This window comes from Scyliorhinus torazame, chromosome 11, assembly GCF_047496885.1.
Source record: "Scyliorhinus torazame isolate Kashiwa2021f chromosome 11, sScyTor2.1, whole genome shotgun sequence".
NCBI lineage: Eukaryota > Metazoa > Chordata > Chondrichthyes > Carcharhiniformes > Scyliorhinidae > Scyliorhinus > Scyliorhinus torazame.
In genome coordinates, this window is record NC_092717.1 from 256587651 (window position 1) to 256604144 (window position 16494).

General features: G+C 53.3%; 1 protein-coding gene across 1 annotated transcript in view; it reads right to left on the bottom strand.

The window, feature by feature from the left end:
• Positions 1-16494, bottom strand: part of sspo (SCO-spondin) — a 1206999-nt gene that overhangs the window by 486448 nt on the left and 704057 nt on the right. The window contains 1 exon segment of the mRNA XM_072468611.1: positions 2814-3066. Within this exon segment, the coding sequence (XP_072324712.1) occupies positions 2814-3066 (253 nt within the window).

Genomic DNA, 16494 nt, shown 5'->3' on the forward strand with positions numbered 1-16494 from the left:
ACTACTGTAGCAGGTAGGGCATTCCACGGCCTCACTACTCTTTGCGTAAAGAACCTACCTCTGACCTCTGTCCTATATCTATTACCCCTCAGTTTAAAGCTATGTCCCCTCGTGCCAGCCATTTCCATCCGCGGGAGAAGGCTCTCACTGTCCACCCTATCTAACCCCCTGATCATTTTGTATGCCTCTATTAAGTCTCCTCTTAACCTTCTTCTCTCGAACGAAAACAACCTCAAGTCCATCAGCCTTTCCTCATAAGATTTTCCCTCCATACCAGGCAACATCCTGGTAAATCTCCTCTGCACCCGCTCCAAAGCCTCCACGTCCTTCCGATAATGCGGTGACCAGAACTGTACGCAATACTCCAAATGCGGCCGCACCAGAGTTTTGTACAGCTGCAACATTACCTCCCGACTCCGGAACTCAATCCCTCTACCAATAAAGGCCAACACTCCATAGGCCTTCTTCACAACCCTATCAACCTGGGTGGCAACTTTCAGGGATCTATGTACATGGACACCTTGATCCCTCTGCTCATCCACACTTCCAAGAACTTTACCATTAGCCAAATATTCCGCATTCCTGTTATTCCTTCCAAAGTGAATCACCTCACACTTCTCTACATTAAACACCATTTGCCACCTCTCAGCCCAGCTCTGCAGCTTATCTATATCCCTCTGTAACCTGCTACATCCTTCCACACTGTCGACAACACCACCGACTTTAGTGTCGTCTGCAAATTTACTCACCCACCCCTCTGCGCCTTCCTCTAGGTCATTGATAAAAATGACAAACAGCAGTGGCCCCAAAACAGATCCTTGTGGTACTCCACTTGTGACTGTACTCCATTCTGAACATTTCCCATCAACCACCACCCTCTGTCTTCTTTCAACTGGCCAATTTCTGATCCACATCTCTAAATCTCCCTCAATCCCCAGCCTCCGTAATTTCTGCAATAGCCTACCGTGGGGAACCTTATCAAACGCTTTACTGAAATCCATATACACCACATCAACTGCTCTACCCTCGTCTACCTGTCCAGTCACCTTCTCAAAGAACTCAATAAGGTTTGTGAGGCACGACCTACCCTTCACAAAACCGTGTTGACTATCTCTAATCAAATTATTCCTTTCCAGATGATTATACATCCTATCTCTTTCAACCTTTCCAAGATTTTGCCCACAACAGAAGTAAGGCTCACTGGTCTATAGTTACCGGTGTTATCTCTACTCCCCTTCTTGAACAAGGGGACAACATTTGCTATCCTCCAGTCTTCTAGCACTATTCCTGTAGACAAAGATGACTCCCTAGCTTCCCAGAGAATCCTAGGATAAATCCTATCCGGCCCAGGGGACTTATCTATTTTCACACTTTCCAGAATTGCTAACACCTCCTCCTTATGAACCTCAAGCCCGTCTAGTCTAGTAGCCTGAATCTCAGTATTCTCCTCGACAACATTGTCTTTTTCCTGTGTGAATACTGACGAAAAATATTCATTTAGCACCTCTTCTATCTCCTCGGACTCCAAGCACAACTTCCCACTACTGTCCTTGACTGGCCCTACTCTTACCCTAGTCATTCGTTTATTCTGGACATATCTATAGAAACCTTTAGGGTTATCCTTGATCCTACCTGCCAAAGACTTCTCATGTCCCCTCCTGGCTCTTCTTAGCTCTCTCTTTAGGTCCTTCCTAGCTAACTTGTAACTCTCGAGCGCCCTAACTGAACCTTCACGTCTCATCTTTACATAAGCCTCCTTCTTCCTCTTGACAAGTGTTTCGACTGCATTAGTAAACCACGGTTCCCTTGCTCGACCACTTCCTCCCTGCCTGACAGGTACATACTTATCAAGGACACGCAGTAGCTGTTCCTTGAACAAGCTCCACATTTCCATTGTGCCCATCCCCTGCAGTTTTCATCTCCATCCAATGCATCCTCAGTCTTGCCTCATCACATCATAATTGCCTTTCCCCCAGATATAACTCTTGCCCTGCGGTATATACCTATCCCATTCCATCGCTAAAGTTAACGCAATCGAATTGTGGTCATTATCACCAAAGTGCTCACCTACCTCCAAATCTAACACCTGTCCTGGTTCATTACCCAGTACCAAATCCAATATGGCCTCGCCTCTCGTTGGCCTATCTACATACTGTGTCAGGAAACCCTCCTGCACACATTGGACAAAAACGGACCCACCTAAAGTACTCGAACTATAGCGTTTCCAGTCAATATTTGGAAAGTTAAAGTCCCCCATAACAACTACCCTGTTGTTTTCGCTCCTATCCAGAATCATCTTTGCAATCCTTTCCTCTACATCTCTGGAACTTTTCAGAGGCCTATAGAAAACCCCGAACAGGGTGACCTCTCCTTTCCTGTTTCTAACCTCAGCCCATACTACCTTAGTATGGAGCGCCTCCGGAGCACCCGGAGGAAACCCACGCAGACACGGGGAGAACGTGCAGACTCCGCACAGACAGTGACCCAAGCTGGGAATCGAACCTGGGACCCTGGAGTTGTGAAGCAACAGTGCTAACCACTAAGCTACTGTGCCCCCCCCCCCCCCCCCCCGGTGCAGGGAAGTATATAAAAGCAAATTACTGTGGATGACGGAATCTGAAACCAAAGAGAAAATGCTGGAAAATCTCAGCAGGTCTGGCAGCATCTGTAGGGAGAGAAAAGAGCGAACGTTTCAAATCCAGATGATCCTTTGTCAAAGCGAGTGAAGTGGGGATGGTTTGGGGTTACCATGGTAGTGGTGAACACTGACGTGGAGATAACAGCACCTGAGCTCCATCTGACAATATACCTACCAGTTATTGCAGAGATCTTTGTGAAGAATGTGGCCAGGTGGATACCAGTGTCCCTGATGATAACAGTTACATTCTTGAAGTGGGACACAGGAGCCATTCTGAAGAAACAGTCCGTCTGTGCAGTAGCAGCCTTCGTAACAATGTGTGGTGCATTGTACACTAGCTGTCAGGTCTAGACATCCTCGAGGACAGGGACCACCTGATTGAAGACATTCATCAACAGTCAGATAGACCATTCCCTCCGCACAGCTCTCTGTAAAAGAGACAGTTCCAGGTTAGAGATATGTGGCGGTGAGGGGTAGGAGGCCCCTCCCCCAGAGAGACTGAACCCCTGTCCCGGGGAGACTGAACCTCCCCTCCCCCCGCCCAACCCCCTGGGGAGACTGACCCTCTCCCCCGAGGGAGAGTGACTCCACTCAGGGGGTCTCACAACGGTAATGTTCACAATAAGCAGAGTTTTTGTCACCATATTATAAAAATGATATAAATTCACTGGAGAGAGTTCAGAGAGATTTACGAGGGTAATACCAGAAAGAATGTGGGTGAAGATCGGAGGAAAGGACTGACAGAGTGCGTCGCTCCTCTCTCGAAAACGATGAACGGTTTTGACGATCTGGATGCAGAGAAACTGTTTTCTCTCGAGCGGAAAGGATAACTCGAGACCGTCAATATCAGGGAGTCACCTCGGATTCCAATCAGGAATTCAGGAGAAACTTCCTTACCCAGAGAATGGTCAGAATGTGGGACTCACACCCACAGGGAGTGTGGGAAGTGAACAGAACAGATACATTTAAGGGGAAAATTAGGCAGGGAGAGCGGAATAGAGAATCTCAATGCTGGGTATGGACAAGGGAAACTGTGAGGAGTTTGGACTGGAGCACTAACAGCAGCTTTGACTGTGGGGCTGAATGGACAGTTTCGATGATCCTGTGTAATCCCAGATTGGCCAAGCAGAGATTTTCTTTGATATCTGGGGCGGGATTCTCCGCAATCGGCGTGATGTCCGCCGGCCGGCGCCAAAACGGCGCGAATCAGTCCGGCATCGCACCGCCCCAAAGGTGCGGAATTCTCCGCATCTTGAGGGGCCGAGCCCTCACCTTGAGGGGCTAGGCCCGTGCCGGACTGGCGCGGAAATGACTTTGCCGTGCGGCGCATGTGCGGGAGCGTCAGCGGCCGCTCATGGCATATCCACGCATGCGCAGTGGAGGGGGTCTCTTCCACCTCCGCCATGGTGGAGACCGTGGCGAAGGCGGAAGGAAAACAGTGCCCCCACGGCACAGGCCCCCCCGCGGATCGGTGGGCCCCGATCGCGGGCCAGGCCACTGTGGGGGCACCCACCGGGGCCAGATCGCCCCGCGCCCCCCCCCAGGACCCCGGAGCCCGCCCGCGCCGCCTGGTCCCGCCGGTAAGAGAGGTAGTTAGATTCTCGCCGGCGGGTCAGGCATTCCAGCAGCGGGACTTCGGTTAGCACTGCTGTCTCACAGTGCCAGGGACCCGGGTTAGCACTGCTGTCTCACAGTGCCAGGGACCCGGGTTAACACTGCTGTCTCATAGTGCCAGGTGTAAGGTTTTCGGGCAATTCGGCCTTTTTGGACTGCCCAAGGATAAAACCCAGAGACTGTAAACTGACTTTTCAGCCAAGAGAACGTAACCAGATTTCCCAGCAGGCTTGATCCGCTGAGCTGAGTAGGGGCATAGGTATTTACAAACCCCCCCCCTAGGAGCTACAAGGAAGAAGGAGCCAGACAACGAGATAAGATTAAAACACAGACAAAGGGGCACGGGAATACACAGGGGGCCTGCCTGCAAGCAGGACAATGGGATGGTCATAGCCCCATGCAGATGTAAATGACTTTGCCTCCACCAGAGCAGAATCCAATCAACACCCCATCAACATAGCAGCTATCTCCGGAGCAGATGGAAGACTTTGAAAATCTTCAAGGGAGCTCAACCTCGTTATCTCAAAAAACAGACTGGAGGCGGACCTAGGGGAGGTACTCCCATCTCGACAGGTCTGACCGGCTCAAAGGGGGCAGGACCAGCGGGAACTTTAAACCTTATGGATTCAATGCAAAAGGGGCTGGCCGAACACAGGAAAAAGCCTGGTAAAACGGATATAAAAGGGGCTGTGTTTCGATTGAGGGTCTCTTGGCTCGACCTCTCCACCTTTGACTTGACCTCTGCAGCCTGTGACTGTAAGTACCCTGCAGCAGCTTGCGAAACTCCCTTGACCTTGATAGTGGTTGAGGCTTTGGGGAAGGGGACTTGATTTGTGTTCTGTGTCATTGCTAAAACTGTGTAACAATAAGATTTTTCGTTGTGTCCGTTATAGTACTTTCTGAACAGACTTAGTTTGTGTTAGAGTTTAAGATTTTATTATAATTTCTTCTGTTTGATGATTTTGACCTGGGTTTTGCAATAAACCTTGATTTGCTGATAATTGGAGTCGTTTAAATTCTTCAATCTCTCACCAGCGATCTCTGACCAAGTCATTGTTAAGATATTCCTCACCTTAATTCCGGGTTCAAGAATCTAGGGTCATCTTGAGCGATTCACTCAGGACAGGCTGCTGGTTAGGTAATAAACAGCAGTGTCCTATTCTCTCTCTTGGGAAAGCTCTTGAGTAGCAGAGATGGCACCCTCTACAAGGTCTTCCAGCTGCACCGGAGATGGCTGCTATTCTCACCTTGCTATGTTGATGGGGTGTTAATTGGATTCTGCTCTGGTGGAGGCAAAGTCATTTACATCTGCATGGGGCTATGACCATCCCATTGTCCTGCTTGCAGGCAGGCCCCCTGTGTCTTCCCGTGCCCCTTTGTCTGTGTTTTAATCTTATCTCGTTGTCTGGCTCCTTCTTCCTTGTAGCTCCTAGGGGGGGGTTTGTAAATACCTATGCCCCTACTCGGCTCAGCGGATCAAGCCTGCTGGGAAATCTGGTTACGTTCTCTTGGCTGAAAAGTCAGTTTACAGTCTCTGGGTTTTATTCTTGGGCAGTCCAAAAAGGGCCGAATTGCCCGAAAACCTTACACAGGGACCCGGGTTAACGCTGCTGTCTCACAGTGCCAGGAACCCGGGTTAACACTGCTGTCTCACAGTGCCAGGGACCCGGGTTAGCACTGCTGTCTCCCAGTGCCAGGGACCCGGGTTAACACTGCTGTCTCACAGTGCCAGGGACCCGGGTTAACACTGCTGTCTCACAGCACCAGGGTCCCGGGTTAACACTGCTGCCTCACAGTGCCAGCGACCCGGGTTAACACTGCTGCCTGACAGTGACAGGGTCCCGGGTTAACACTGCTGTGTCACAGTGCCAGGAACCTGGGTTAACGCTGCTGTCTCACAGTGCCAGGGACCCGGGTTAACACTGCTGTCTCACAGTGCCAGATTCCCGGGTTAACACTGCTGTCTCACAGTGCCAGGGACCCGGGTTAACACTGCTGTCTCACAGTGCCAGATTCCCGGGTTAACACTGCTATCTCACAGTGCCAGGGACCCGGGTTAACACTGCTGTCGCGCAGTGCCAGAGACCCGGGTTAACACTGCTGTCTCACAGCGCCAGGGACCCGGGTTAACACTGCTGTCTCACAGCGCCAGGGACCCGGATTAACACTGCTGTCTCACAGTGCCAGGGACCCGGATTAACACTGCTGTCTCACAGAGCCAGGGACCCGGGTTAGCACTGCTGCCTCACAGTGCCAGGGACCCGGGTTAACACTGCTGTCTCAGTGCCAGGGACCCGGGTTAACACTGCTGTCTCACAGTGCCAGTGACCCGGGTTAACACTGCTGCCTGACAGTGACAGGGTCCCGGGTTAACACTGCTGTGTCACAGTGCCAGGAACCTGGGTTAACGCTGCTGTCTCACAGTGCCAGGGACCTGGGTTAACACTGCAGTCTCACAGAGCCAGGGACCCGGGTTAACACTGCTGTCTCAGTGCCAGGGACCCGGGTTAACACTGCTGTCTCACAGTGCCAGGTTCCCGGGTTAACACTGCTATCTCAGTGCCAGGGACCCGGGTTAACACTGCTGTCGCGCAGTGCCAGGGACCTGGGTTAACACTGCTGTCTCACAGTGCCAGAGACCCGGGTTAACACTGCTGTCTCACAGCGCCAGGGACCCGGGTTAACACTGCTGTCTCACAGCGCCAGGGGCCCGGGTTAACACTGCTGTCTCACAGTGCCAGAGACCTGGGTTAACACTGCTGTCTCACAGTGCCAGGGACCCGGATTAACACTGCTGTCTCACAGTGCCAGGGACCCGGATTAACACTGCTGTCTCACAGAGCCAGGGACCCGGGTTAGCACTGCTGCCTAACAGTGCCAGGGACCCGGGTTAACACTGCTGTCTCAGTGCCAGGGACCCGGGTTAACACTGCTGTCTCACAGTGCCAGGGACCCGGGTTAACACTGCTGTCTCACAGTGCCAGGGACCCGGGTTCACACTGCTGTCTCACAGTGCCAGGGACCCGGGTTCACACTGCTGCCTCACAGTGCCAGGGACCCGGGTTCACACTGCTGTCTCACAGTGCCAGGAACCCGGGTTAACACCGCTGTCTCACAGTGCCAGGAACCCGGTTTAACACCGCTGTCTCACAGTGCCAGGAACCCGGGTTAACACTGCTGTCTCACAGTGCCAGGGACCCGGGTTAACACCGCTGCCTCACAGTGCCAGAGACCCGGGTTAACACTGCTGCCTCACAGTGCAGGGACCCGGGTTAACACTGCTGTCTCACAGTGCCAGGGACCGGGGTTAACACTGCTGTCTCACAGTGCCAGGGCCCCGGGTTAACACGGCAGCCTCACAGTGCCAGGACCTGGTTTAACACTGCTGCCTCACAGTGCCAGGGACCCGGGTTAACACTGCTGCCTCACAGCGCCAGGGACCCGGGTTAACACTGCTGTCTCACAGTGACAGTGACCCGGGTTAACACTGCTGTCTCACTGTGCCAGGACCCGGGTTAACACTGCTGTCTCAGTGCCAGGGACCCTGGTTAACACTGCTGCCTCACAGTGTCAGGGACCCGGGTTAACACTGCTGTCTCACAGTGCCACGGACCCGGGTTAACACTGCTGTCTCACAGTGCCAGGGACCCGGGTTAACACTGCTGCCTCACAGCGCCAGGGGCCCGGGTTAACACTGCTGTCTCACTGTGCCAGGGACCCGGGTTAACACTGCTGTCTCTCAGTGGCAGGGACTTGGTTTAACACTGCTGTCTCACAGTGCCAGGGACCGGGGTTAACACTGCTGTCTCACAGCACCAGGGACCCGGGTAAACGCTGCTGTCTCACTGTGCCAGGACCCGGGTTAACACTGCTGTCTCACAGTGCCACGGACCCGGGTTAACACTGCTGTCTCACAGTGCCAGGGACCTGGGTTAACACTGCTGTTCTCACAGTGCCAGGGACCCGGGTTAACACTGCTGCCTCACAGCGCCAGGGACCCGGGTTAACACTGCTGTCTCACTGTGCCAGGGACCCGGGTTAACACTGCTGTCTCTCAGTGGCAGGGACTTGGGTTAACACTGCTGTCTCACAGTGCCAGGGACCGGGGTTAACACTGCTGTCTCACAGCACCAGGGACCCGGGTAAACGCTGCTGTCTCACAGCACCAGGGACCCGGATTAACACTGCTGTCTCACAGAGCCAGGGACCCGGGTAAACGCTGCTGTCTCACAGTGCCAGGGACCCGGATTAACACTGCTGTCTCACAGAGCCAGGGACCCGGGTTAGCACTGCTGTCTCAGTGCCAGGGACCCGGGGTAACACTGCTCCTCACTGTGCCAGGGACCCGGGTTAACACTGCTGCCTCACAGTGCCAGGGACCCGGGTTAACACTGCTGTCTCACAGTGACAGTGACCCGGGTCAACACTGCTCTCTCACTGTGCCAGGGACCCGGGTTAACACTGCTGCCTCACAGTGCCAGGGACCCGGGTTAACACTGCTGTCTCACAGTGCCAGGGACCCGGGTTAACACTGCTGTCTCACAGCGCCAGGGACCCGGGTTAACACTGCTGTCTCACAGTGCCAGGGACCGGGTTAACACTGCTGTCTCACAGTGCCAGGGACCCGGGTTAACACTGCTGTCTCACAGTGCCATGGACCCGGGTTAACACTGCTGTCTCACAGTGCCAGGGACCCGGGTTAACACTGCTGTCTCACAGTGCCAGGGACCCGGGTTAACACTGCTGTCTCACAGTGCCAGGGACCCGGGTTAACACTGCTGCCTCACAGTGCCAGGGACCCGGGTTAACACTGCTGTCTCACAGTGCCAGATTCCCGGGTTAACACTGCTGTCTCACAGAGCCAGGGACCCGGGTTAGCACTGCTGTCTCACAGTGCCAGGGACCCGAGTTAACACTGCTGTCTCACAGCGCCAGGGACCCGGGGTAACACTCCTGCCTCACAGTGCCAGGGACCCGGGTTAACACTGCTGCCTCACAGTGCAGGGACCCGGGTTAACACTGCTGTCTCACAGTGCCAGGGACCCGGGTTAACACTGCTGTCTCACAGTGCCAGGGACCCGGGTTAACACTGCTGTCTCACAGTGCCAGGGCCCCGGGTTAACACGGCAGCCTCACAGTGCCAGGACCCGGGTTAACACTGCTGTCTCACAGTGCCAGGGACCCGGGTTAACACTGCTGCCTCACAGTGCCAGGACCCGGGTTAACACTGCTGTCTCACAGTGCCAGGGACCCTGGTTAACACTGCTGCCTCACAGTGTCAGGGACCCGGGTTAACACTGCTGTCTCACAGTGCCAGGGACCTGGTTTAACACTGCTGCCTCACAGTGCCAGGGACCCGGGTTAACACTGCTGCCTCACAGCGCCAGGGACCCGGGTTAACACTGCTGTCTCACATTGCCAGGGACCCGGGTTAACACTGCTGTCTCACAGTGCCAGGGACCCGGGTTAACACTGCTGCCTCACAGTGCCAGGGACCCGGGTTAACACTGCTGTCTCACAGTGCCAGATTCCCGGGTTAACACTGCTGTCTCACAGAGACAGGGACCCGGGTTAGCACTGCTGTCTCACAGTGCCAGGGACCCGAGTTAACACTGCTGTCTCACAGCGCCAGGGACCCGGGGTAACACTGCTGCCTCACAGTGCCAGGAACCCGGGTTAACACTGCTGTCTCACAGTGACAGTGACCCGGGTTCACACTGCTGTCTCACTGTGCCAGGACCCGGGTTAACACTGCTGTCTCACAGTGCCAGGGACCCTGGTTAACACTGCTGCCTCACAGTGTCAGGGACCCGGGTTAACACTGCTGTCTCACAGTGCCACGGACCCGGGTTAACACTGCTGTCTCACAGTGCCAGGGACCCGGGTTAACACTGCTGCCTCACAGCGCCAGGGGCCCGGGTTAACACTGCTGTCTCACTGTGCCAGGGACCCGGGTTAACACTGCTGTCTCTCAGTGGCAGGGACTTGGGTTAACACTGCTGTCTCACAGTGCCAGGGACCGGGGTTAACACTGCTGTCTCACAGCACCAGGGACCCGGGTAAACGCTGCTGTCTCACTGTGCCCGGACCCGGGTTAACACTGCTGTCTCACAGTGCCACGGACCCGGGTTAACACTGCTGTCTCACAGTGCCAGGGACCTGGTTAACACTGCTGTTCTCGCAGTGCCAGGGACCCGGGTTAACACTGCTGTCTCACAGTGCCAGGGACCTGGGTTAACACTGCTGTTCTCACAGTGCCAGGGACCCGGGTTAACACTGCTGCCTCACAGCACCAGGGACCCGGGTTAACACTGCTGTCTCACTGTGCCAGGGACCCGGGTTAACACTGCTGTCTCTCAGTGGCAGGGACTTGGGTTAACACTGCTGTCTCACAGTGCCAGGGACCGGGGTTAACACTGCTGTCTCACAGCACCAGGGACCCGGGTAAACGCTGCTGTCTCACAGCACCAGGGACCCGGATTAACACTGCTGTCTCACAGAGCCAGGGACCCGGGTTAGCACTGCTGTCTCACAGTGCCAGGGACCCGGGTTAGCACTGCTGCCTCACAGTGCCAGGGACCCGGGTTAACACTGCTGTCTCACAGCACCAGGGACCCGGGCAAACGCTGCTGTCTCACAGTGCCAGGGACCCGGATTAACACTGCTGTCTCACAGACCCAGGGACCCGGGTTAGCACTGCTGTCTCACAGTGCCAGGGACCCGGGGTAACACTGCTGCCTCACAGTGCCAGGGACCCGGGTTAACACTGCTGCCTCACAGTGCCAGGGACCCGGGTTAACACTGCTGTCTCACAGTGACAGTGACCCGGGTCAACACTGCTCTCTCACTGTGCCAGGGACCCGGGTTAACACTGCTGCCTCACAGTGCCAGGGACCCGGGTTAACACTGCTGTCTCACAGTGCCAGGGACCCGGGTTAACACTGCTGTCTCACAGTGCCAGGGACCCGGGTTAACACTGCTGTCTCACAGTGGCAGGGACCCGGGATAACACTGCTGTCTCACAGTGCCAGGGACCCGGGTTAACACTGCTGCCTCACAGTGCCAGGGACCCGGGTTAACACTGCTGTCTTACAGTGCCAGGGACCCGGGTTAACACTGCTGTCTTACAGTGCCAGGGACCCGGGTTAACACTGCTGTCTCACAGTGCCAGGGACCCGGGCTAACACTGCTGTCTCACAGTGCCAGGGACCCGGGTTAACACTGCTGTCTCACAGTGCCAGGAACCCGGGCTAACACTGCTGTCTCACAGTGCCAGGGACCCGCGCTAACACTGCTGTCTCACAGTGCCAGGACCCGGGTTAACACTGCTGTCTCACAGTGCCAGGACCCGGGTTAACACTGCTGTCCCACAGAGCCAGGGTCCCGGGTTAACACTGCTGTCTCACAGTGGCAGGGACCCGGGTTAACACTGCTGTCCCACAGTGCCAGGGACCCGGGTTAACACTGCTGTCTCACAGTGCCAGGGACCCGGATTAACACTGCTGTCTCACAGACCCAGAGACCCGGGTTTACACTGCTGTCTCACATTGCCAGGGACCCGGGTTAACGCTGCTGCCTCACTGTGCCAGGGACCCAGGTTAACGCTGCTGCCTCACAGTGCCAGGGACCTGGGTTAACACTGCTGTCTCACAGACCCAGAGACCCGGGTTTACACTGCTGTCTCACATTGCCAGGGACCCGGGTTAACGCTGCTGCCTCACAGTGCCAGGAACCCGGGTTAACACTGCTGTCTCTCTGTGCCAGGGACCCGGGTTAACACTGCTGTCTCACAGCGCCAGGGACCCGGGTTAACACTGCTGTCTCTCTGTGCCAGGGACCCGGGTTAACACTGCTGTCTCACAGCGCCAGGGACCCGGGTTAACACTGCTGTCTCACAGCGCCAGGGACCCGGGTTAACACTGCTGTCTCTCTGTGCCAGGGACCCGGGTTAACACTGCTGTCTCACAGCGCCAGGGACCCGGGTTAACACTGCTGTCTCTCTGTGCCAGGGACCCGGGTTAACACTGCTGTCTCACAGCGCCAGGGACCCGGGTTAACACTGCTGTCTCACAGTGCCAGGGACCGGGTTAACGCTGCTGCCTCACAGTGTCAGGGACCCGGGTTAACAGTGCTGTCTCACAGTGCCATGGACTCGGGTTAACACTGCTGTCTCACAGTGCCAGTGACCCGGGTTAGCACTGCTGTCTCACAGTGCCAGGGACCTGGGTTAACACTGCTGTCTCACAGTGCCAGCGACCCGGGTTAACACTGCTGTCTCACAGTGCCAGGGACCCGGGCTAACACTGCTGTCTCAGTGCCAGGGACCTGGGTTAACACTGCTGTCTCACAGTGCCAGGGACCCGGGTTAACACTGCTGCCTCACAGTGCCAGGGACCCGGGTTAACACTGCTGTCTCACAGTGCCAGGGACCCGGGTTAACACTGCTGCCTCACTGTGCCAGGGACCCAGGTTAACGCTGCTGCCTCACAGTGCCAGAGACCCGGGTTAATGCTACTGCCTCACAGCGCCAGCGATACGAGTTCAATTCCAGCATTAGCTCACTTTCTGTGCGGAGACTGCACATCCTCCCCTTGTTTGCGTGGGTTTCCTCCGGGTGCTCCGGTTTCCTCCCACAGTCTAAATATGGGCAGGGTAGGTGGATTGGCCGTGATAAATTGCCCTTAGTGTCCAGGAATGTAGAGGTTAGGTGGGGTTACGGGGAGAGGATGGGGGAATGGGTTTGGGTAGGTTGCTCTTTCAGAGGGTCGGTGCAGACTCTCTGGGGCGAATGGCCTTCTTTTGCACTGTCGGTATCCTACGGATATCTATGTCTGTCCCAAAAGAGAAACTTAGAATATTAGACGTGTAGAGCAGAGAGCTGTATTAGAATGCTCTGTGTGTGGTTGCTGTGTAGAGCGGAGAGCTGTATTAGAATGCTCTGTGTAGTTGCTGTGTAGAGCAGAGAGCTGTATTAGAATGCTTTGTGTGTGGTTGCTGTGTAGAGCAGAGAGCTGTATTAGAACGCTCTGTGTGTGGTTGCTGTGTAGAGCGGAGAGCTGTATTAGAATGCTGTGTGTGTGTAGTTGCTGTGTAGAGCAGAGAGCTGTATTAGAATGCTCTGTGTGTAGTTGATGTGTAGAGCAGAGAGCTGTATTAGAATGCTCTGTGTGTGGTTGATGTGTAGAGCAGAGAGCTGTATTAGAATGCTCTGTGTGTAGTTGATGTGTAGAGCAGAGAGCTGTATTAGAATGCTCTGTGTGTGGTTGCTGTGTAGAGCAGAGAGCTGTATTAGAATGCTCTGTGTGGTTGCTGTGTAGAGCAGAGAGTTGTATTAGAATGCTCTGTGTAGTTGCTGTGTAGAGCAGAGAGCTGTATTAGAATGCTCTGTCTGTAGTTGCTGTGTAGAGCAGAGAGCTGTATTAGAATGCTTTGTGTGTGGTTGCTGTGTAGAGCAGAGAGCTGTATTAGAACGCTCTGTGTGTGGTTGCTGTGTAGAGCGGAGAGCTGTATTAGAATGCTGTGTGTGTGTAGTTGCTGTGTAGAGCAGAGAGCTGTATTAGAATGCTCTGTGTGGTTGCTGTGTAGAGCAGAGAGCTGTATTAGAATGCTTTGTGTGTGGTTGCTGTGTAGAGCAGAGAGCTGTATTAGAACGCTCTGTGTGTGGTTGCTGTGTAGAGCGGAGAGCTGTATTAGAATGCTGTGTGTGTGTAGTTGCTGTGTAGAGCAGAGAGCTGTATTAGAATGCTCTGTGTGTAGTTGATGTGTAGAGCAGAGAGCTGTATTAGAATGCTCTGTGTGTGGTTGATGTGTAGAGCAGAGAGCTGTATTAGAATGCTCTGTGTGTAGTTGATGTGTAGAGCAGAGAGCTGTATTAGAATGCTCTGTGTGTGGTTGCTGTGTAGAGCAGAGAGCTGTATTAGAATGCTCTGTGTGGTTGCTGTGTAGAGCAGAGAGTTGTATTAGAATGCTCTGTGTAGTTGCTGTGTAGAGCAGAGAGCTGTATTAGAATGCTCTGTCTGTAGTTGCTGTGTAGAGCAGAGAGCTGTATTAGAATGCTGTGTGTGTAGTTGCTGTGTAGAGCAGAGAGCTGTATTAGAATGCTCTGTGTGGTTGCTGTGTAGAGCAGAGAGCTGTATTAGAATGCTGTGTGTGTGGTTGCTGTGTAGAGCAGAGAGCTGTATTAGAATGCTCTGTGTGTAGTTGAGGTGTAGAGCAGAGAGCTGTATTAGAATGCTCTGTGTGTGGTTGCTGTGTAGAGCAGAGAGCTGTATTAGAATGCTCTGTGTGTAGTTGATGGGTAGAGCAGAGAGCTGTATTAGAATGCTCTGTGTGTGGTTGCTGTGTAGAGCAGAGAGCTGTATTAGAATGCACTGTGTGCTTGCTGTGTAGAGCAGAGAGCTGTATTAGAATGCTCTGTGTGTAGTTGCTGTGTAGAGCAGAGACCTGTATTAGAATGCTCTGTCTGTAGTTGCTGTGTAGAGCAGGGAGCTGTATTAGAATGCTCTGTGTGGTTGCTGTGTAGAGCAGAGAGCTGTATTAGAATGCTCTGTGTGGTTGCTGTGTAGAGCAGAGAGCTGTATTAGAATGCTCTGTGTGTGGTTGCTGTGTAGAGCAGAGAGTTGTATTAGAATGCTCTGTGTGTGGTTGCTGTGTAGAGCAGAGAGCTGTATTAGAATGCTGTGTGTGGTTGCTGTGTAGAGCAGAGAGCTGTATTAGAATGCTCTGTGTGTGGTTGATGTGTAGAGCAGAGAGCTGTATTAGAATGCACTGTGTGCTTGCTGTGTAGAGCAGAGAGCTGTATTAGAATGCTCTGTGTGTAGTTGCTGTGTAGAGCAGAGACCTGTATTAGAATGCTCTGTCTGTAGTTGCTGTGTAGAGCAGGGAGCTGTATTAGAATGCTCTGTGTGGTTGCTGTGTAGAGCAGAGAGCTGTATTAGAATGCTCTGTGTGGTTGCTGTGTAGAGCAGAGAGCTGTATTAGAATGCTCTGTGTGTAGTTGCTGTGTAGAGCAGAGAGCTGTATTAGAATGCTCTGTCTGTAGTTGCTGTGTAGAGCAGGGAGCTGTATTAGAATGCTCTGTGTGTGGTTGCTGTGTAGAGCAGAGAGCTGTATTAGAATGCTCTGTGTAGTTGCTGTGTAGAGCAGAGAGCTGTATTAGAATGCTCTGTGTGTGGTTGCTGTGTAGAGCGGAGAGCTGTATTAGAATGCTCTGTCTGTGGTTGCTGTGTAGAGCAGAGAGCTGTATTAGAATGCTCTGTGTAGTTGCTGTGTAGAGCAGAGAGCTGTATTAGAATGCTCTGTGTGGTTGCTGTATAGAGCAGAGAGCTGTATTAGAATGCTCTGTGTGTGGTTGCTGTGTAGAGCAGAGAGCTGTATAAGAATGCTCTGTGTGGTTGCTGTGTAGAGCAGAGAGCTGTATTAGAATGCTCTGTGTGAAGTTGCTGTGTAGAGCAGAGAGCTGTATTAGAATGCTCTGTGTGGTTGCTGTGTAGAGCAGAGAGCTGTATTAGAATGCTCTGTGTAGTTGCTGTGTAGAGCAGAGAGCTGTATTAGAATGCTCTGTCTGTAGTTGCTGTGTAGAGCAGGGAGCTGTATTAGAATGCTCTGTGTGTAGTTGCTGTGTAGAGCAGAGAGCTGTATTAGAATGCTCTGTGTGGTTGCTGTGTAGAGCAGAGAGCTGTATTAGAATGCTCTGTGTGGTTGCTGTGTAGAGCAGAGAGCTGTATTAGAATGCTCTGTGTGGTTGCTGTGTAGAGCAGAGAGCTGTATTAGAATGCTCTGTGTGGTTGCTGTGTAGAGCAGAGAGGTGTATTAGAATGCTCTGTGTGGTTGCTGTGTAGAGCAGAGAGCTGTATTAGAATGCTCTGTGTGGTTGCTGTGTAGAGCAGAGAGGTGTATTAGAATGCTCTGTGTGGTTGCTGTGTAGAGCAGAGAGCTGTATTAGAATGCTCTGTGTGGTTGCTGTGTAGAGCAGAGAGCGGTATTAGAATGCTCTGTGTGGTTGCTGTGTAGAGCAGAGAGGTGTATTAGAATGCTCTGTGTAGTTGCTGTGTGGAGCAGAGAGCTGTATTAGAATGCTCTGTCTGTAGTTGCTGTGTAGAGCAGAGAGCTGTATTAGAATGCTGTGTGTGTGGTTGATGTGTAGAGCAGAGAGCTGTATTAGAATGCACTGTGTGGTTGCTGTGTAGAGCAGAGAGCTGTATTAGAATGCTCTGTGTGTAGTTGATGTGTAGAGCAGAGAG